The following is a 23,138-nucleotide window of genomic DNA, read 5'->3' on the forward strand; positions in this document are numbered from 1 at the left end:
TTGGGGAATGAGGCATGGAACATATAGTCAAATGCTTCTGTTTTCCTAATGGCTCAGTGGCAATTCTCTGCAGCCTGCATAACACATTGGGGTTGTTTTACTTTCCTTAAGTCATAATACAAAAGACAAGCTATGGTGGTGAGGTGGAGACAGATTCTGCGATAGGAGAGGACTTTATTAAATTGTCATAATAGTTGAAGCCAAACAATACTGAAAAGGGAAGGCGAGAGAAGGACAGAAGATAATCCCCTCTACACTATCTCTTGTAGAACAAAGGATACAGTGTGGATAGGAGGTGCTACAATGTGCCTAAATGTTCGGTCGGCCAGTTTTGCTGCAGGTAAAAATAAAACCATATATATATTTTTTTTTTTAAATACAAGAATCAGTATTGCTTTTTCCCTGATATAATGCACTAAACCTTTAGTTAATATGTTTTGTTAGCGTTTCAGCAACAGTGGCTCTTACTTTTGTGTCCTAAGAGGTACAGGTGGTGTGGTGCTTTGCTGCGAGCAGGACCACTGTATACACTGTGCTTGAATTCCACAAAATGACCAGGAAAGGAGATAAAGTGAAGCTGTAGATTGGAGATGCTTTGGATGCAACTGCGGATTTATTCTTTACAAGTTTATTTATTCACAAGATTTAGTGGCGCACGGGAAATTACAAGGAGGTTCACGCTCTTCATTGTAGCTGTCCAAAGTAAACTATATATACATTTTTTAGCATTTTCTTTCGTTATCTTTTTACTTCATACCAATAATAAACATATATAACCAACCAAAATCATTATCACTTGCAAAGATCCAATTCTTACCCTACTTGAGATCCACTCTGTCCAACCCCTTTGGGTGTCACAAGAACGCCACTTCCACTTGCTGCTGCCGTGGCTGCCGTTATGATGGTTTTCTTTACACCCGTCTCCACACCTCCACTTGCCAAAGAAGCATGCTGAGAAGAATCATGATCAACATATGTGGTTTTCACTGTATTCTGGTTCCAGGTAGACCTCACATATTGTTGGCTAGGCACAGCTGGTGTTTGTGGCATGATTTTTGCCTGTCCCACTGCACCAGTAGAAGGAATGTAGTGTTCTTTTTCAAGTAAGCTGCTCATACTGCGGCTATTTCCAGCTGCTTGATAAACAAGTCCAATGGGGCTAGCGGGAAGGCTGCCAACAAGAAAAGAGTTCTGCGTAGACCCAACACGGAATTGCCTTTTGTATGCACTATGCTGTCCATGCTGTAAATTAAGACCAGCAATATCAGAACGGGCATATCGCGGGGCGCTCATGGTCTTCCTACTTTCTAGGAATTTCTGGCTTGCTGACAGAGTGCCTCTATAACCATTTTCAGCCACAATGGGGTAACGCTCAGGTGAAATCTCTCGTCTAATTAAAGGCTGGCCTTGAGATTTGCCCTCCAGTGACCTGTATACACTATGTAAAGTTGTTCCTCCTGCAAAGCCATTTCCATATCCTGGGAAACTGTATTCCTGTAAAAATAAAAGGCAATGTTAAACAATGTCTAACAATATAGGTATGCTGCATGCACATGAATAGGTTTCTCTAACTACTCATTTTCAAGCCTTGGCACAATTGCAATTCCGTGATAACTGTGACATGACTCTCTTTAGAAGAGCAATTTTCAACACTGAACTCAATTAAAAAATATTAAAGACTGAAAACCACTTATAATGTATGCTGGTTTGCCGGTACATGTGCACTTTGGGTTCTGTTTTTACACAGTTTTATAACTACACATTAATTAATCAGCACCCCCAAAGGATTATGGTTGAGCCACACTTTACATTGAAAAGTGATGTATTGATTTGCTTAGAACTTTGCACCCTTAGCCCCCTGCCCCATCGATGGATCTGCACCAAGATTTGCACTTGCGTAGCCTACTCAATTAAGGTCCTGCATGCTAAATCTATTTAAGTTCCGTCCAGTGGACTAGTAATTCAAAGGGAGGTTGGGGTTGAGGTGTCACCTTTGAAAGTTGTCAGCCAACCTTTTGCTTTGCCAGTGACTGTTGCCCATGCTGAATGGTGTTGACTAGAACATAAACAGAAAATCCAACCCCAGGGTCATGCGCATGCGGCACAACGCATTAGTTTTACTTAAAAAAACCAATTAAGGCTGTGGTTGGCTCAAAGCCCAGATAGTGTGCACAGGTGGGTGGCTGCAGGGCCTGGCCAAAGGCCAAGCCTTGAAGCTAACCCACTCTGCCCAGGGCCGTGCGCAGGGCAGAACGAGTAGGTGGAAGGTGGATGCAGTAAATCATAAACAGAAATTCACTAAGAAATTCACAGTTAAAGGTTAATAATGGTTCAACGACCACAAATCTGAAAAAACCCTGAAATTCTCCAGTTATGGTATGCACCACTAAACTTACTCCATAAATCACTCAGTAAACCACTTTGCCAATACCATGTGAAAATAAACTCTCTACCACCGTAGGTAGTTATCAGCCAATCTGAAGAGCTGAAGGTATCACACATACCTTTAGGCTGAGTGCACATGCTCTTTGCTGTGATTAGGCACGACATCTACGCATTTCCTTCACCTGCCCATGGAAAGTGCTTGGTTATTTTCTCACACTGAATATCACTCAGCAGGCAGACTACAAATTGATTGACCAGTGCAAATAACAAACACTATATTTTACTGGGAGTCTGGATTTGTTTCCTAGGCCATTGTTCCAGCTCAAACTCAATATCCTGCCTTGTTGTGCTTCAAGTTTCATGCAAGATTACCTAGAGCTCAATCGATTAGCAGCCTGAAAACAAGTACCTGGTGTTTTGTTTGCCATATCCAATCAAAGTGCTCATCGGGTAGTTAACTAAGGATCTGTCAATATATGGCAAGAGCTATACCATACAAAGTCACTTAGGTGTATAATCACATACCAAAACTTCACATCTTGAACAAAAATGTTTACTGAGGCCTCAGTTGTTTTCACATGTAAAAGAGCGTGTTCAGAGGGGTGTTATTTGTGTTACAGCACACAACAGTACTAAGTCTCAAAGTCTGCCCCACCTACTTTCTATTGTTCCTTCCCCAGGACATACAAAAATCATACATTTCATTGTGAATTTCCCTAAATCTCAAGGGTTCAACACCATATTAAATGTTATAACTCTCCTGATAAAACTACCCCAGTTCGTTCTGACTAGGGACATCCTATGTTTTAAACTACATTGACCACTGACCTGAGCAACACATTGCCATCTCTCATCATGTAAGCCCAATGGAGTCACATGCCTAAAAGGAGATTTGTATTACAATGGTTTCCCATTAATGATGGACAATCTCACAAATCCACAATGATGACAGGTTGGGGCAGTGAGAGTCATGCAGGTATAACAAGCTGTACTCAAATATATCTAGTGTTCCAAGATGTTTGCAAACTAGGCCCATGAGCTCAACAACACTGCCTCGCAGTATTTATTTTTCCACATTCCCTTCTGCTTAAAGCAGATTTCTTTACCACAAGCTTCCACTTGACCTTTTTGATGTTTCTATGTTTTGTTCACTTCCTTTATTTTGACCATTTATGTACAAATCTTTTTGGGATGATGAATAGTCATACCAAGGTATACCTATGGGAAAAGTGGTTAAAAGTATGAGTGGAAATTCAGATTTTAACATAATATTGCCAATTCTGGATGATCCTCTGTGCTGTCTTCATTGGGGGAAGACCTTGGAATAAGAGACAATAACTGAAGTTTACCCAAAAAATAATTGTATAAACTTAAAATCACAATTTCGATGGAGATGCACTGGTTAACTACATTTGACACACACAGAGACTGACAGACAGACCAAATTAATACATTTCTTGGAAAACAGTTACATTATTTAATGCAACAGATTACTTCAAATTGGTTGGATGTGATTTGGCCTGATTAGTATGCATCCAATAATGATGTACATGGCTTCCTATAAATATTCCCTATTTATATGTGTGGTTGCAGTAGTGGATTATGCCATTAGTCATGCCATCATTTTCTTCCCTAAACACAAAAAAACACGGTACCTGGACTAGCTTAAACCTATTATGTAAAGGGAAAACCAAGGTCTTACGTTTGATTTATGCAGTCGCACACTTCAACAAGGTACATATAGACAGGCTTAAAATATTAAGAAAAACTATTGCTAAGTACTAAAATTTACAATCTTTGTTTTTACAATATATGCATATGCTCCCTTCTTACGCACTTCCTCCAGCTCCACTAGGATATTAAAGACCAACCTTTTCCGATCAACATATGTCAAGTCCTCCACCTTCCTTTAAATTGTGACCCTATCATCAGTGTGCACAACTAGTGGGTCAGATGCCCAAAATTGGCCACATTTACAACTGCTCAGCCTATACCCTTGGTAAACTCTTCAACTTGGAAAACCACCAGAGATGTTCTTGAACAGGCCAGTAGGGATTTACAAAATCTGTAATTAATAAAACATACCAAAACAAGACTTTAGGGGCCATGACATCATAGAAAAATAAACGAATAGGGGCTAATGGCCATGAAGTAACCAGAAAAGGCTATGTGAGCAAAATAGAAGAATCTAGACATCAAAAAGCAGAATCTTCAGAATGATAACCCTAAACCTTAAACCTTGACATTGCTGCTATGTGTTTTGTGTGTCTGAAATAAAGGAATGGTTAGTTAATAAAAAGAATCATATCAAATTAAAAGTGATCCATAATTAACGTGTAGAAAATTACTCGTTCATTCAATCAATTTTCTTCTCAACTATTCTGTATACCTCTGCCATTGAGTTTTCTTTTTTGCCTACACACCCACACACCCCATCCCTCAACCATTCAAAATGATAAGTGGCCACAACTGTCATAGGAAAGGTAGTTGGGCATGCACAGATAACACCCGAAATCTAACAGACTAAGAGTACCTGAATTACTACATTTAATAACCTAGTCTTCATTTTGTTTATATTTCCAAGTCCACGAAGAATGTTGGCTACCTAACCTACCCTACTGGCTGCACAATGACAAAAACCTTAAAGCCAAACTGAGTTACAAAGAACAAATCAGTAAAATATCATGACATACACTCAAAAGGTAACCGTAGGAGCAGTTGCTATGGCTTTAGTGAAATGTGTAGTGGATCTTTATATTTTGATATCTTTCCCAATTTTTGTTAACAAAAAGATACATTTTCCAAACTCAAAGTTAATTACAGACTGAAAGCAAAGAGACTATTCAGACATTGAATACTACCGGTTCAGTAATCCGTACCATAAGAAGTGAACCAAGATTAACTTTAAAAGTCCACATTTCAAAGAGCTACTGTACTTCAAGTTACAAGCAGAACTTATTGACAAATGAGGTTTCTGCATGTACATTAAATTATTTAATTTAATTTAGCAGCAATACATAAATATTTCTACAAGACATTTTAACTTGAAGCGAAGACCGCAATACTTGCAAGCACCACTGAAAGTGTGCAAAGGAATTTTGATTATATTGACATATAAACTGAACTTGTATGTTTTAACAGAAAGGAACTGTGACTTTAATACAGATTGAACTGAACCAAACTGAAATGCATCCCTTATTGTGTTTATCATACGGGTTTCACAGCACATGGTCAGTTACTGAAGGGGTAAGGGTACATAATATCTTACTGTGTATATCACCATATTTTCACTAATGTTCACCTAGGATCATACACAAAAAGAAACACCATTTCATTTTTTTCCACTCAGAGGTCCAAAAAGTGGTATAAAGGAGGAACATTGAAAGGATTACTGACGCAAAGATAAATGGCTGCAAATCTTTCGATACCCACATTAATAATTCTTCCTCACCTCCTCAAAATAATCTTTTTTTTTTCACAGATTTATCGTTCCTAGTTCCTCATTTGAAACAATTGTGTAATCTCCTTCCTCATCTGGACTTTCCAAATCTACTTTTCTCCTACTAAAGGGAGTATTAGAATGTGCATCCATGCTAGCCATGGGTCTACAAGTTCTCCCACTTCACAGATATTCCGAAAGAATTAAACTCTCTAAAAATAAACCCTCGCTTCATTCTAAAAACTGGCCCATAACAAATTAAAAAAACTATTCAATTAACCCTTAAGCCATTTTATAAATTCCCACCTGTTAACAGCCCAGCCAGTGGAATGCTTAGTTCATAAAACAAAAAATAAGCCAGAGAACATTTCTGAGGTATGACAAAAATTCAAAGTAATTCAAAAAATAATCTTCGTTCCTAAATGATGTCCATGTTTTACACGTAAAATAAAATTTTCCAGTTATGCACTTGCCTTTTATTTCATAACTAAGCCATTTTCCAAAATGATCTTATCCATAAAGAAAAAAGTGAAATTCCGCAATTGTCATGCCCTTTACATGTTTCATGAGATATTACTTCATAAGGAAATAACAGGTTGAGAAACACTGTGAGGTTTAAAAGTTTTTATTAACCGCATTCGCGCTGCGGCGAATTTCGCGCTACGCGGCTTTTTTCAAAAAGCCGAGTTACATGCCGAGCTCAGCTCGTCATCAGCGTGCGGGCGGCGCAACTGATGACGAGCTGAGCTCGTCATCAGTGCCGAATGGGTTAAATTTTACAACAGAGTTACTTCACAACAACCTAACGGGCTGGTGAAGAGAAATGTGTAGGAAAAGAGAATTTAGACTCAAAGGGCCTGATTGAGAAAAGTAACTAACACTTTTGAGTAATTTACACTTTTGAGTAACTTTACTACTTTTTGGATATTCACAAAATGAGTGTAAATGTACTCCAAAAGTGTAAGATCCATTTCGCTATCAAACTGAAGGTCCTGGTGGTTATTCACAAACTGCAACTGTAAGAGTGAATTAAACATGTAAATTACTCAAAAGTGTAAAATATGTTTGTGAATAGCCCTTGCCGTTTACACTGGTGCTCGACCAGCCTCATCCTCCACGAAAATGTTTCTTACAATTATTTAATACTTGGAGAAAACATACATAATATTTTTCCACTTTCCCAAGCAGAACAGTAAAATTCTGACAACTCGCAGTAGGAGGAGGGTGGGAACATTTTCTTTTGGGAATGTATAATCTTATCCATGCCTGACCTGCTAATTGAGTCTCCTACCTATTAAATTTCCCTGAAACCATGTTGCATTTTAAATAGAACTTTATCAAGATTGTCTATGGACCTATACAATTCCAATATGTATGTATATATTTGCAGTATTTTGTGGTTAACTATTGAAGTCATTGTGAACCCTGGCAAGTGTATTCTATTTCTCTGCTGCTATGAGATAAACAAACTTTTGGGAAATGTACAACTTGAAAGCGGATTAAAAAGCTATGCAAGTTTCATGTGTGTGAAGCAGCTACTCCTTTATGAGAGCATCAGGCATTGTCACCCTATATGTGCCCCCACCTGCTCCTGATTTTAATATAAATAAAGCTACAGTTTTCCGGCTGCGGGTGCTGTGCATTTTGATTTTTTTAATTCGCCACAAGCGGAGCCAGGTTGCATAGTGATGATTGGATGAGGGTGGGCTTAAAAATAGAATGACCGCTCACCTCCTGGTCGACGACACCCACTTAGAAGTGCACTTCAAGTTGGCCAACTGCCTTTCAGCGACCAGCCCGACATGCGCACTAGAGGCCTATCACCGTCTGTGGACAGTGAGAGGAGAGGGATGGGCAGCCACAGGTTCCTGCGCTCAGAATGAGAGCTGGGTCCACATACCCGATCCAATCCTGGCACTGCTCTCAGCAAGGGAGCAGCGTCTGGATTAGCCAGGACTTGCAGCTAAGGGCATTGCAAAGGAGTTCGTGGAGAGAGTTGTGGTGGCTCTGGCCTTATCAAAAGCAGATAATAAACTCAAAGGATGCCCATCCATTGTGCTTAACACTCGTTATAGTCTATGTTGGGCCATGTTTAAAATTTCATATACAGCGGCGCTGAAAAATCACCTGTAATCTTATTTTGGAAACAGCTTATGCTCAGTGCTTAATTTGTAAAATAAGAACTGCTGGTGCTCAACTTTTTTATCTGGCGTAGCAGGCACAATACTACTATTTGACATTTCCACACAGCTGCTACTCTGAAATGGTGCTCAGTGTCTGTGCCCCAAGACTGGGACCCTGGCATCACAGTCACTGCGCAAGTCATCACACGATTTGTGTGGGTGTCTGTGACACCCAGGGGACCCACACTAGTGCTGTTCAGTGCGGTGAAATAAACAGATTCGGATTCTTGCCCACTGTGCCCTTCAGCTGAGCCTGCCTAGAGTCGTGCATGAAGGAACACGTCTGTGTCATGATTGTGCACCCCCTTCATATAACAGGAGGTCGTTCAAGGCTTGCCAGAGGCTTTTGTGGAGCTCAGGTCAACAATGTGATGCGGGGCCACTTCCATGGTTATGCAGCAGATCCTTGTGGCTGGTAAAGGTATCTCCCTTATTGTGAATATATCACTAAAGCAGCTAAGCCTGTTATACAAACAAATGTATCACTAGTAGAGCGCCCCCTGAAAAGAGCGGGACCTATGCAAAATAACCCTTAGCTTGACCCCTCCACAACCCCCCCCCCCCCAGACCGCCACCGCAGTGTCCATGGTACGTTCCACTCATGTGAGATCATAACAGGTGTCATGTTGGGAGAATTCTTTGATTGTACAGTACTTTTGAGCGGTGGTGTGATGTATAGTTGGCAGTTGTGCTTCCCTGATGATGGCAGTGGCTGGTGGCTACTTTTCTTTCTCAGTCATTAGGGAAAGGTCACTTGCACGGACCCCAAAAACACAACCAAGCACTGTGTAGATTTAAAACAAGAAACCGAGATCCGTAAGCAGCCACCAAGAAGAAACCAAGCACCGTGGGCAGCTCCAACAAGCACATAGGCTCTGTGAAATTCAGGCTGAAGAGCAACCAAGGATCATCAGGTCATCAAGCAGTTTGTCCACCAACAAAACAGACACTGCATGGCATGCCAGTCACTGCGCACAGGCACAGCACCAACAGGGAGAGGGGCTGTGCACAGAGCCTTCAGACAGCTAAGCACTGTACCCCCACCCCCCTTTAGAGAACACATTTAGTGTAGAGCCAGGGGCGCAACTAGGTCTTAACTTCGGGGGTGGCTAACATAGCAAATAAGGGGCGTGGCTAAAGGTAATCAAGGGGGGCGGAGCTAAAATGGCAGACAATCAGGATCAGGTAATGCTCAGGCCAACCTGAGAAACAGAAGTGGCGATTCCGCATTACAAAACTGCACCCTGGTATTCATCATGCACCGCATGGAGACGCTTTCCACAGAGGCTCAAAGCAAAGACAACACTCTTCCAACCACACAAGCATAAGGTGTAACCTGCTACCCGCATGGACAAGTGCTTCAGCATCGCACATAGGGGTAGTAAGTGCTCTACAAATTCACCATTTCTAGATGTCTAGACGTGCGTTTGGGTAAAATCAACATCATTGTTCAGTCAATGCAATTTGGCACAGAGGGCGGTGTGACCATTTTGGAAAGATGTTTCAGCTTTGTCTGCTTCTTAATAAAAGGGCTGTTGTAACTTTACGTCATGCAGGCTATCTGGACGTATATGAAGTCCAATTAACTGAGGGGTGTGTGGGGGAGGTAGAGGATTCATCCCTGTATCTCCTTGCAACTTTTACAGATTTCCCTTAGAAGTGTTCTTTTGCATAGGAGTATTTGTATGTTAAAATAAATACTAGTAAGGTAAATCGTTGCCACTTTATTGCTCTAGTTCCTCTCAAATCTCTGGGGGTAGCTTTCTGCTTTGATGTTAATAAACCACCTGTCATAGAACCACTTGAGGAAATACATTAGTGATTTTTTGTTGGTCTTATGACACAATGTAATGCCACTGAATGGTAAAAGGCATTTACCAGTTGTTGAGTGCATTTACATAAATTGTTTCTTGGTTTTAGGAGAAGCAATTCCATCCAAAAGTTTGCTTGGACACCTTGCCTAATCATATTCAATTTTTTTAAGCGTAATGTTAAATAAAGATGGCCACCTTTTATTCTGGGTTTCAATGCATTCCCAATTCCCATCTGCCTCCTGCCTAGAAGCTTTTTAATAGCTCAGTTTGCCAAATTTTCTTGCCTTTTCTTTCTATGTTTAATCGATATAGTTGTCAAATTGATTTCAGAAACGTCAAAAGTCTAAACATGTAGTTGGGGAAAACTTAAGTGTGTTTGTAACATATTCTCTTAAGTTTACTTCTGGATAGTATTTGTGCTCATAAAACCAAAGCCCATACCTTTCTGAGGGGCATTATTTTTTTTATCGGCGGCGCATAACTCATCTGAACTGAAAAACGATACTTGCTTCAACATCTTAGCCTCCTTTCTAACAAATGTATATTTGGTTGAGATTCATTCAGTAGGACGCCTGTGTCATATGTGGGTAAGGAAGTGTAACCTCCCACCCCTATCCCACGACTTGCATTCTTTCAGCAACTGTTGCACCCTGTCCATTATATTTTTTTAGTCTGCGGAAATAATTGGGATGGTACTTGAAATGTCATATTACCATCTACAATATGTCGTCCTATAACCTCTTATCTATATGTTTAGGTACGCACTACTTCCAGTAAAAGGCGCACTAAATAGTGTAGTCTGTAGCCTTAAGAATTGTTGCTCTGGCCAGAGATGAAACCCCTTTATTAAGCAACCTTTGCTATTAAGAACCTGAACACAAGGGAATGTTTATTTTTAGAACAAAATATATTCAGCATCATCAAGCAAATTTGACCTGTTTAACTTGAAGCAGAATACTGCATAATTTCCTTATTCACGTAATTCCTATTGCCTATTTACTACGAGACAGCTTTCAGGACATTCACGATTCTGGGTAGTCAAATTTTTTTTCTTTCCACTGTCACGTTAAAACCTTCACACCTCCCAGCAAATAAAGTCTCGCTTCACGCCATCAGACTGGGTTTACAGTGCCCCAGAGAATACCAATCCCACTTTAAATAATCAGCAGAGGTGTGTGGGTGGAGGCGACTACAGGAGGCAGGCGGGCAACTAGAGTCAAATTTCGGGGGGGGGGGGGCTAATTCTTCCAGTCGTAACCAGAGTGGATGTAAGAAGGGCTAAACACATAACAAAAGCCTCATTTACATTTAAATGGTCTTTTACAGACCTGTGAAGTACTCTGGTGGGGCTGCAATTAAAACGTCGCCAGCCGCGAAGCTGTGTCAGCCCGGGCTGACACACATGACGGGGGGGGCTGAAGCCCGGTGAGCCCAATGGGTGTTGCGCGCCTGTGTAGAGCACAACAGGAATCGACAATATAAACAGTAACTAAATCACCGACATGCAGTACATTAACATTTTAACTTTACACCGATAATGTAATGCATATCAGCAATTTAGTTACTGATTATTGCATGCAAGCGTTTTATTTCACTTTGCTTGGGTCAGCAGTCGCACCTTTTTGACCCACTGAGGCACTGTGCGAAACTCGCACGGCATTCTGGCCTCAACTACAATGCTCTGAGTCATGGCTCGTTATAAACTCTGTTATAAGACTCAGAGCTTTGACACTGAGCTGAAAGGCACTGCTGGTTTCTCTCAGTGGAAGTTTGCTCGCCGCACCCCTTTATATTATCGCCAGCCGCCACTGTGTGTGTGCACATTAGCAAACGTTCTGCAAATATAAATCTATGCAAAGAGTTGCATTGGGATTTTTTCCTTCAATTTTGCGTTAGTATATTTTGTGGTTTTATGTTAGTACTTTCACAAATGTTAGTAACAACTGTTCTCACCTTCGTACTGCTGTATGAATTCCAACCCTGTGATGGAAAAGTCCTGTAGTCTTGCTCGATCAGGTTCTGTGAATAGACATGCTCGGGAACACTACATGATCGCTCAACGTGCCCTGCAATGACAAAACAAGTCATGAATGATGTGGCACAATGTCAAATATCGAAATAATACATACAATTATAAATTGTAACGCGCTACATGAGGTGAAAGGCCAGCCGATTACTAGGGCTTTTTCTATAGCATGCAATAGTACTAGGCAGGCATGTGAAGAGTTGGCAAAAAGTATACTTTGATTACAGGTACATTTTAAGGACAGGGTTCCCTTTTCCATAGGTATTTCAAGTTAGGAATATGCTACTTACCAGTATGCATCTGTTCTTGGCATGTAGGGCTGCTGACATTTATATCTATGCATAGATCGCCACCTAGTGTTGGGTCCGGATGATTGCACATTGTTGTCCTGGAAGAGTCTTCGAAGTATCACGAGATAAGTGGCTCATCCCTGGACTACAGTGCGCATGGGCATCCCCTCCATGGTCAGATTGTTTTTCGCCATTGTGGCAGAGATGGAGTGTGATAGAGTAAGTGATGACCATGCATGAGAGTAATTATGTGAATTCTGAATGCTACAGCTGCGACAGGCACCGGGGAGGAGGGCGGGCGATATAAATGTCAGCAGCCCTACATGCCAAGAACAGATGCAAACTGGTAAGTAGCATATTCCGTTCGAGGCATGTGGGCTGCTGAATTTATATCTATGCATATAATAAATAGTAGTACCCTCCTTAGCGGCGGTTGCCCGTGCCAGCTGCAGCAGTCTGAAAAAGAGTTTTGAGAACAGCCTGACCTACAGCAGCTTGCTGTTTGGAGTGGACATCCACGCAGTAGTGCTTGGTGAATGTGTGTATGTTGGTCCATGTGGCTGCTCTACATATGTCCTCTAGGGGGATGTTACCTAGGAAAGCCATGGATGCCCCCAACTTGCTTGTTTAATGAGCTCTTGGGGGTATTGTTAACGTGCGTTTAGCCTTTTGATAACAGATCTGGATGCATTAAACAATCCATCTGGCTATACCTGATTTAGAAATTGGGTTGCCCTTGTGCTGTGGAGAGAAGGCAACAAACAGTTGTTTTGTTTTTCTGAAATCTTTAGTCCTGTCTATGTAGTACAGGAGAGCCCTTTTTACATCTAGTGTGTGCAGTGCTCTGTCTGCCACTGAATCAGGATTTGGGAAGAACACAGGTAGTTCAATAGTTTGGTTAATGTGGAACTGTGACACTACCTTGGGCATAAATTTAGGGTTGGTGCGCAGCACAACCCTGTTAGCATGTATTTGAATGAAAGGTTCTTGAATAGTGAGGGCTTGCAGCTCGCTAACTCGTCTTAGCGACGTAATAGCCACCAGAAAAGCCACTTTCCATGTGAGAAATTGTATCTCACAAGAGTGAAGTGGCTCAAATGGTGGGCCCATGAGCCTGGTGAGGACGATGTTGAGGTTCCAGACAGGCGAAGGCGGGTGTCTTGGAGGAATTACCCTTTTCAGTCCCTCCATAAAAGCTTTAATGGCTGGCCCTCTGAAAAGGGATAGGTGCTGTCTATTTTGAAGATAAGCTGCCATTGCTGCTAAATGTATCCTGATGGAACTATACGCTAGATTACACTTGTATAGGTGCAGCAAGTAACTTATGAGATTTTGCGTGGAAGCATCCAGCGAATTTATGTTATTATTGGAGCAATAGATAACAAAGCGCTTCCATTTGGCCGCGTAGCAGGCCCTTGTGGTAGGACGCCTAGCCTCCTTTATGATGTCCATGCAGTCAGGGGGCAGGTTTAAGTAGCCAAAGTCTATGACTTCAGGAGCCATATCGCCAGGCTAAACTGTTGCGGATCGGGGTGCTGAATGTCTCCATGGTTCTGAGTGAGGAGACTGGGCGTGAGCCGTAGGCGTTCGTGGGGAACCACGGAAAGTTCTAGGAACGTGGTGTACCACGCTTGCCTTGCCCACGTTGGAGCAACCAGGATGAGCGTCATTGAGTGTTGCCTCAGGTTGCGTGCCACTAGCGGAATGAGTGGAGCTGGAGGAAAGGCGTACGCAAATCTGTTCGACCAGTTCATCCATATCGCATTGCCCTCAGACTGCGGGTGTGGGAACCTGGCGGCGAAGGTGCGGCATTTTGCATTTTCGTGTGTGGCGAATAGGTCTATCTCTGGATGACCCCACCGACGGAAGTATGGTTGGAGCACTGAGGGATGTATCTCCCACTCGTGCATCTGATGGCTGTGTCTGCTGAGCAAGTCCGCCATCTGGTTGTCCTTCCCTGGGAGGTGTTCCACCATGAGGAACATGTTCCTTTGAATGGCCCACTTCCACATGCATTGTGCTAGGTGTGACAGTTGTGGAGAGTGTCCCCCCCCCTTGCTTTTGGATGTAATACATTGCAGTCATGTTGTCCGTCCGGATCAACACGACTTTGTTGCAGAGATGCAACTTGAATGCCTTCAGTGCCATGAAGATTGCCATCAGTTCTAGTAAGTTGATATGCATCTTCTGCTGTTGCGGTGTCCATAGTCCCTGCACTGTGTAATGGAGGACATGCGCTCCCCAGCCCTGGAGAGATGCGTCCGTTGTCAGTACTATTTGTGGTAGAGGCTCTTGGAACGGTCGTCCCCTGCAAAGGTTTTGTGTGTTTCACCAATGCAGAGAGTTGTATGCACGACCGGTCACCAACACTAGGTCTTTTAGCTGTCCTTGAGCCTGGTTCCACTGGCGTGCTTAGCACTCCTGAAGCGGACGCATGTGTAGCCTTGCGTGAGGGACTATAAAGATGCAGGAGGCCATCATGCCTATCAGCTGCATGAACACCTGCGCCGGGAGTGAGTGATGTGGCCTGAATCTCTGAATCAGCAGTTGCATGCTGTTGACTCTCGCTGAGTTCGGGCGCGCCGTGGCAGCGAGCGTGTTTATTTCCGCGCCTAGGTACTGCTGTACATGTGCGGGTTGAAGATGGGACTTTTGGTAATTGAGCGAAAATCCCAGACTGTGTAGGAGGTGCATTGTGCGGGACATGTGGTTGGCACACTGCTGGGCTGACTTTTCTTGTACTAGCCAGCCGTCCAGATACGGATAGACATGGATATGTTGTCTCTGAAGGTGCGCGGCCACTGTCGCTAAACACTTTGTAAACACTCTGGGGGCTGTAGTGACCCCGAAAGGCAGGACCTTGAACTGGTAATGCTGGTTGTTGATGGTGAACCTGAGGTATTTCCTGTGACTGGGGTGAATGGGAATGTGGAAATAGGCATCCTTTAGATCTAGGGTTGCCAAGAAATCTCGTTGACTGAGCAACGGCAGAACTTGCTGTAAAGTGAGCATGTGAAAGTGTTCTGATAGGATATATTGGTTTAGGGGCCTGAGGTCTAGAATGGGCCTGAGGGATCCATCCTTTTTTGGGATTAAGAAGTACAGAGAGTACACCCCTGTTCCCTGTTGTTCTACAGGCACAAGCTCTATGGCCCCTTTTTGCAGCATGGATATGACTTCTTGCTGCAATAAGTGCATGTGCTCTGCGGACATAGGACGGTGCCTTGGGGGTATGTTGGGTGGAGTGGAGGTTAGTTCTAGACAATAACCGTGTCGTATAAGTTGTCTCACCCACCTGTCCGTGGTTATGCTTTCCCAGACTGGCAGGAACTGCTGGAGTCTCCCCCCAACCGGTGTTATATGGGCGGGGGGCAGTGACAAGACGTCACTGCTTGTTAGTGGCGGAGGATCTGGCATTATTATTTCCACGTCCCCTGCCTTTGGTACTGTTTCCACAATATCCACCCCTATTGTTCTTGTTATAGGTGGTTTGTGTGCCTCCCTTGCTGTACTGGGCTTGTTGTGACGCTTGTCCTCTTGAGGCTCCCCTGTTACCGGAGCGACGAAAGGAACCGCCCCTGAACTGCTGAGACTGCAGAGCCCCCATGGATTTCGCAGTTTCAGTGTCCTTTTTAATCTTTTCCAGAGTGGTGTCTACTTCTGGACCAAACAGGAAGTTGGGGTTTACTGGTTGATTGAGCAGGGTAGTCTGGGTTTCCGACTTAAATCCAGAGATGCGGAGCCAGGCATGCCTCCTTAGCATAACGCTAGTGTTTATGGCCCTAGCTGCTGTGTCGGCTGCATCTAACGCGCACTTAATGGATGCGTTGGAAATTAACTTTCCCTCCTGTATAAGCATTTCTGCTCCCTCCTTATAAGTATCTGGTAGGTGTTGCAGTAGCTGCTCTAAAGTGTCGTAGTGTGCCCTGTCATGTCTTGCTATCAGGGCTTGTGTATTGGAGATTCTCCAAATATTAGCAGCCTGAGCAGCCACACGTTTTCCAGAGGCCTCCAAGATTTTGGATTCCTTGTCAGGAGGAGGAGCATCACCCGTTGTTTGCGAGTTGGCTCTCTTGCGAGCATTAGCCACCACCAAAGAATCCAGTGGGAGTTGGCCCTTGATGTAGGTAGGGTCCACGGGCGCAGGCCGGTACTTCCGTTCAATTCTCGGGTTTATCACCCGTGCTTTAGTGGGCTCTTTAAAAATGTCACTTGCATGTTTGAGCACACCTTTGAGCATAGGTAGAGTTTTTATAGATTTTTCAGATGTGGAGAATGTATCAAAAAGGAAGTCTTCCTCCACGGGGTCAGCGTGCATGTCCACGTCATGGTTATGTGCCGCTTTTTAAATGAGCGCGTTGAACGCAGCAGTGTCTTCAGTAGGCGAAGTTTTGACCACATATGACTGAATGTCAGAGGTGGTGTGTGGTTCATCAGGGTCAACAGTGTCAGCCCATGGCTGGGACTCATCTTGATCTGTGTCCATGGGGTAGTTAAACTGCTCTTCATTGTCCTCTTCCCCCACGTCTTCAGTGACTGTTGTGGGTGAGTAGGAATAGCCTTGCCCATATGTATGTATGGGTTCAAAAAGAATTGGAGAGGTGGTGGAGTCTCTCTTTTTCTTTAGTGGTATTTTGTGAGGCTCCATAGGTGTTTCAGGTCTGATTTTCCGTTTGTAAACGGTGAGCCTGCCTGATTCGGAGTCGATGTATAACTTCGACTGCTCGTCGTAGCTTGGTGGCTGGAACTGCACGTCTTCGGTCCGAGGCTGGGCGGGTGCAGCTACTGATGTTGCCTTGGCCGAGTCTGTAGCCTTTTGGGGTTGCACAGCCTTAGGTCTAGCCGTTGGGGGCAGGCCGTTTGATAGGCACCAAAGGCATCGGTGACGGACCAAGGCTTCGACTTCGATCCGACCGACTCCGACTGTTCCGCGTGGCTGTGCGTTTTCGTCGCCTCGACGCGTTGCTGCGGAGCAGGGACGCCTGTGATGGTGGAGGAGGATTGTTCCTTCGAGCCGATATGTTTTTCGGCTCGAAGGCCTTGACCAGTTGCGGCTTCTGGATCTTCGGATCGACGGCCTTTTGGGCCTTGAGTCCTTTGGAAGAGGCGCCATCTTTGGAGCCGTGCCTCGACGTCGACGTGAGCGTGACGTGTTTAACAGCAGACACAGGCTTTGTCGCTCCGATCTTCGGCTCGACGCCCCCTGTCGACTCCGAGGGGTCGAGCACTTGTTTTGACTTGGACGGCTCCGAAGTCTTCGAGCCGACGGTTGTAGCCAACACTTTCGGTTTCGATTTTGGGTCTTTTGCTTTTGGTTTCGATTTTTCCACTGAGAGTGGTCGATCTACCGATGGCTCTTTTAAAATGTTCTTAGTCGGGCCTGGAAGCGGGACTAGAGAACGTTGTCGAAGATCTTGGCTAAGGCCTTCCGGCGATGCCTCGACCTGAGCCGTGGAAGTGTTTGTATGGGGCCCCTCTACTGCGGTTGGGCCTAGCTCCTCGCTTGAGTCGTCGTCGACGGCTCCGAGAGGTTGTGCGTCGTCTCCTACCTCGATGATGTCTTCATCATGGACGTAGAGTTGTTCCTCATCCTCGTTGTAGGTGGAGTCTGGCTCCGACGCGGAGTCCGAGTGTTCCGGTTCGTCGTCTTGTACATTTTCGTCGTCGTCACCACCGTAGATGTTTTCTGGGTCTGGTGCCGATTCACGCGCCGACTGTCGTGCCGCGCGTCGAAGACGGAGAGTTTTCTTCGACCTGAACTTCGAACAGGCCATGCAACTGGCCTCGTCGTGATCCGGTGATAGACATTTGTTGCACACTGGGTGCACATCGATGTGGGGATATTTAGAGTTGCAGACGGGGCAGCGCTTGAAGGGGCTCCGTTCCATCGTCGATCGTCGACGGGCCTTTGGCGTCGAAGACTAAAAAGTCTTCCGAAGTCGAGTTCAAAGAACAGGAAAGCTGAAAGGCACCGAACGAAAGACAATACCGACGCCCCTAAGGCCTTTTGGCCCCGAAAAAGAATAACTAGTATAATTTCCGAACGTGAGTCAAGAAGTACATTCGAACCCAATGGCGGAAAAAAACAATCTGAGCATGGAGGGGATGCCCATGCGCACTGCAGTCCAGGGAGGAGCCACCTATCTTGTGATACTTCGAAGACTCTTCCAGGACAACAATGTGCAGTCATCCGGACCCAACACTAGGCGGCGATCTATGCATAGATATAAATTCAGCAGCCCACATGCCTCGAACACATGTTTTTAATGTGGTAATCAAATTTCAGCACCAACAAGCAATTTCAGCACCATTGTTAACGAGCAATTGGAATGCCAACAGGTCTTGCTTCTTAAAATATGTAATGGCAAAACTACTAGGCCTGCTATATTGTTAGGAAAAGTGCTTGGTAATACTTTGGTGACTCTGTATGTGCTGCTAGCAGCTCCCCTTTAAAGACACTGCGATAGTGAAGCAATCTATAGGTCTACAACAATATTGAAGGTGGGAGTAGAGCTCATTTATTAACCAGACTGCATTGGCAGAGCTAATCTGTACCCTCAAAGACGTGTGTTATAAAAGGTCAGAAAACAACGCTTGCATTATAGCGATGGATGTAAAAACCACAAACAACAAAATATTGTACAAAAAAATAACCAGTATTCTCGGTGCCGAAAGAAAACGTATGTGAATGCACGGCTTTACATTGTGGATAAGGGTGATTAGTGAACAGTCTTAGCTGATTTTATAGACAAACACTTTTCCTAAGCAAAAAAGCTTCACGTTGCTTCTTCAGTTTAACGGTAGGGCTACTTGAGCAACATTACCAAAGGGAACTAAAGTACCCATCCTTAAAATGCCATGACCTTGACGGACAGGCCATTTCAGGAATCGGAAACCATGACAAACCTATAAAACCTTTGAAAGCCAGTGGCTGAAGTGAGCTGCCTATACCATGCTCTCTCAAATATTTATATTTACTTTTGCACAATAATTGTAACATAAGGTTTTCCAAGTAAATCTGTGAAGACAACATATAAATTAGAGGAAACAAACTAGTCACCGACAACAACAACAGTTCAGCTTTTAGATCTTCTAAATTCACATGCTGTGTATGGGAGGCACATTTATCACTGCAATTTAGGTAGGCATTTGTAAGGAGTGGAGGAGGATTCAAACGCTCTCGCCATTTCGGATTGGTGACCCAGAAGAGGTCATAAAACCACATTGGGACCACAAATGCCCAAAGTCATGAACGACACCAAAGCCGTACTGACTATCATTGAAAACCATCACTCTTTTTTATATGCATGTCATTTCTTGTTTACGGTTGTAGTGTGCCCTGCAAGGGTAAAAAAGAGGGTAAAATCTTCAATAAATATATATATATTTTTTAAAGAAAATCATCACTCTTCGCTGGTCTGAAACACATCAGGTCCTTTTGTGCTGAAAACACTCTCTGAAGCCAAAAGGCTTCGACCACACCTGCGACAGTGCAGACTGCATAAGCTGCTTTTAAATTTCCAACATGGTCATGTAAACAGGAGCCATCAACAAACACATGATCAGATTCGGGTAGAGGCACATCTTTTATGTTTGTTAGATCTTGGCTTCCTGCATAGCTCAGTAACATCTAGGCATCATGTTCAGCTTCATCACCCACAGTCTTGTTTTCAAGCAAGGGGTAAAAAGGTGGCAGGATTCTGAATAGTACACCTCCTAAGGGTGCCGTTCTCAGCCCCCAGGATGATTTGCTAATACCTGGTGAGCCATCTTTTGATATGGTGCTGTGTTCAAGTATGGGTTAGCAACCCCACCACTAAGTGGCGTACAATGACTGTAAATGGGTGACCCATAACTATACTTTCACAATATTCAAGAGTCACACAGGTGTAAGCAACAGCTTTTAGGCAACCAGGCAGCTACAGGATCAAATATGGTAGAAAAATAGGCCACTGGTCCTCGAGAACTGTCATGAATTTGGGAAAGCACAGAGAGCAGCACTCGCTTTCTTTCACTGCAAAACAAAGCAAACCATTTATTATACTCATGCATTCCTGAGGCTGGGGAACAGCAGAAGCATTCTCGCAGCTCTGAGAAGGCATGCATGCAGCGGTCAGCCCAGGGTACCTGATCTGACATGTCTTTGTGTGTCAACCTCTGGAGAGGTTTGGCCATGAGAGAAAAGTTGAGAATTCACTGTCTACAGTAGCCCACCATTCACATAAACATTTGGACTTCCTTCTGGGTAGTTGTCAATTCATTTTCATAATTGAGACGATCCTCTCTTGTGACACCTCCAGTGCCCCTTTCTCAATGTGGTGTTGTAGGTACAGGACTTCTTTCTGGCAGAACTGCAATTTGGTTGGGGACACTTAATGTCCATTCTCAACTAAGTGGTATAGCAAAGCTATTGTGTCATGTTTGCATGCCTCTTGCATATGCCACACCACCAACAGGTCGTTGATATATTGGACTAGTACTGAGTGCTGAGGCTTCACTAGAGATTCTAAATTCTTCTTGAACATCGGATTGAAAACTGAGGGGCTCTCCGTATACCCTTGAGGGACACTGCTCCATGCCAAGACATGGCTGCTGGAACGGAAAGAAGGGAAACCGACTATCCTCATGCAATGGAATAAAGAAAAAAGCTTGACACAAAAATGAGTGACAGAACCAATGGGCCTCACATAGATTCTGAAAACAATATCACAGCAGGAATCGGTACTGCAGGACAAGGACCCACTACTGAATTTACCTTTTGCAGATCCCGAATTATGTGGTACTTGTCAATGGGTTTCTACAAATCCATGATGGCTGGGTAACATGGACTCCCCATAATCTCCCTCAGAATGCTTTGTTCAATCATTGAGTCAATCACAGGAGTAATCACAGCTACAGTTTTGGGGGTCAAATTGTATTGTGGGATTCTTGGAAACTCCGCGTTTAGCTTCACAATGATGCGGACTGGTTTAACGCCTTCGATAAGTCCAATATCTTTACCTGAAAAGTCCCAGATTTCAGACAGCACGGTCTCTCTCAGTTCAAGGGATAAATCATCTTTGGTCAGTAAAGGGTACGTTCCCATGTCTGATATCTGTATAGCAAGCTTGAAGTAAATAACCTTATTGTGAGTGGGGTATTGTAAATGGAACAATTTACTTTACATAGGAGGTCTCGTCCCAGTATATTGACAGGACTCAAATTACACACCACAAATCGGTGATGATCTTCAAAAGACCCTATTTTGAAAGGTAACACTTCTGAAACTGGGCTAGTCAATTGTTTATTGGCAACTCTTACAATTGGGATTATTTCTTCTTAGAGGAGTAGGTTGTGAACCTCTGCTGTTCTCAGAGTAGAGTGGGTAGCACCAGCATGGTCAAGGAATGAGTATTCCTATTTACTGTTGAACGGTACAAAAATGTAATCTGTTAAAGTTAGCCTCTACTCCTCATCCATTTTGTCTACCAGCCCCCATTTTGGTGTTTCTATGGGGACTTTTATAAAGTCAGAAGTTAAGTGTTCACTGAAAGCTGGATGAACTCATAATGCTTGCATGTCAGAGTAAGCAGCCCTGCCCTGCCGAAGGGCCTACGTGCACAGATGTCTAATCTGTTAGCCCACCAACACCAGTAACCTCCCTTGCCTATCTGCAAAGTGAGGTGGGTAGGGGTTTATCAGGATTCCACAGTTCAGCATGTAAGCATTGTGTAGGGGTTGCGTAAGCGGTTGTGTGAGCGTTATGTAAAAATGCCATAAGAGGGTTATGTAAATTGTGATGTAACCATGACAAAGGTTTTTTTTGGTGAAATCCTATGGCACCCAAAATGTATAAAAGGCAGGTCTTGGATGGTTCTAGTTTCTTCCCTCTCAGGCACTTGCAGTGTCTGTATGACAGAGCCATCTCATGTGATATAATAAACCTGTGTTTTGTTCCACTCCAGTGTTGATCCTCATTTTGTGAACCCGAAGACTAAAGGGTGTCCCTGCGCCAGTGAGACTGATAGGAATCTCACTTCTACAATTGGCGCCCAACGTAGGGGCCGCATTGAAGGACACGGCTTGATCAGAAGGAGATCATTTTGACAGGACCGAAACACTAAGGGGCGCCCCGCAAACTGAGACTTGCTCTCGCGACCAAGGTGGTTTTCAGCTTATCGACCTGACCTTTGTAGCGGCTGTGTGTCTCAACTAGGGCTCTTTGGTTGGCATTTTGGAGGTGATCTATTGATCAGTAGATCGGCAGGTGGGAGTTGGAGTACGGCGATCAGGTAGGATCGAATTGGGTGTCTTTTTTGGGTCTTGCAAATGTCCGACAGGTAATATGAGAATTTTTTCTTATCTTTTGGTTGTGGTATAAGAGTTACTTAACGCTATTGTTAAGAAGTATTTGGTAAACACGCCTGTTTTGAGCATGCTTTGTGCATTATGGGGTTGTTGCAACACAAATAGTATTCTAGAAGAAAGACAGCGAGCGCCTCTAAAAGGCACTCTGAATTATGAAATGTACATTAAATATGGTATTTCTTCCATACAGTTTAGTACATAATGGAACAAATATACAAAGGCAGATGCCAGTTTACAGTGGCCACTTAAATGGTAACTTTGAATTAAATAAACTGCAATATGTAGAAGAGCAGCTCTTTAAGAGAAAAAGTAGGCAGAGTATATTTGATGCTATAGGGTTAAAGGGAAAACAAATTAAACAGATTAAAGAAGAAAAGGATAGGAATACATTTGAAGAACAGACTATTGTACAGAAAATTAAAGAATTACAATTAAAAGCACAAGAAGAGCGTATAAAGTGATGAGAGAAGCGTTAGACTTTAAATGCAAAGAGTATATATGGCCAGGGTACTCCCTGGTTGCCTGAAGGCCCTGGCAGCAATGGTAATTTCAATCAGACATTCAGTAGGACTTGTACTGGATCATAAATTGACGTTTTTTGTTCCCCATTCAGTTTATGTATTATTAAATCAGACTAAGCACTTTGTTAGCACC

At 43.6% G+C, this 23,138-nt stretch overlaps 1 protein-coding gene across 2 annotated transcripts in view; it reads right to left on the bottom strand.

Annotated features, from left to right (window-relative positions):
• The window catches only part of PKP2 (plakophilin 2), a 529,412-nt gene that overhangs the window by 407,314 nt on the left and 98,960 nt on the right, over positions 1 to 23,138 (bottom strand). For both annotated transcript variants that reach the window (XR_013606919.1, XM_078674126.1), the window contains exons 2-3: positions 11,775 to 11,887; positions 818 to 1,494 (exon numbers count right to left, since the gene is read on the bottom strand). Coding sequence is in view for 1 of the 2 variants with exons in the window: in XM_078674126.1 (XP_078530252.1) it covers positions 818 to 1,494; positions 11,775 to 11,887 (790 nt within the window). In the remaining variant the exon portion in view is untranslated. The remainder of the gene's footprint in view (positions 1 to 817; positions 1,495 to 11,774; positions 11,888 to 23,138) is intronic.

Source organism: Lissotriton helveticus, chromosome 1_1, assembly GCF_964261635.1.
Source record: "Lissotriton helveticus chromosome 1_1, aLisHel1.1, whole genome shotgun sequence".
Lineage (NCBI taxonomy): Eukaryota > Metazoa > Chordata > Amphibia > Caudata > Salamandridae > Lissotriton > Lissotriton helveticus.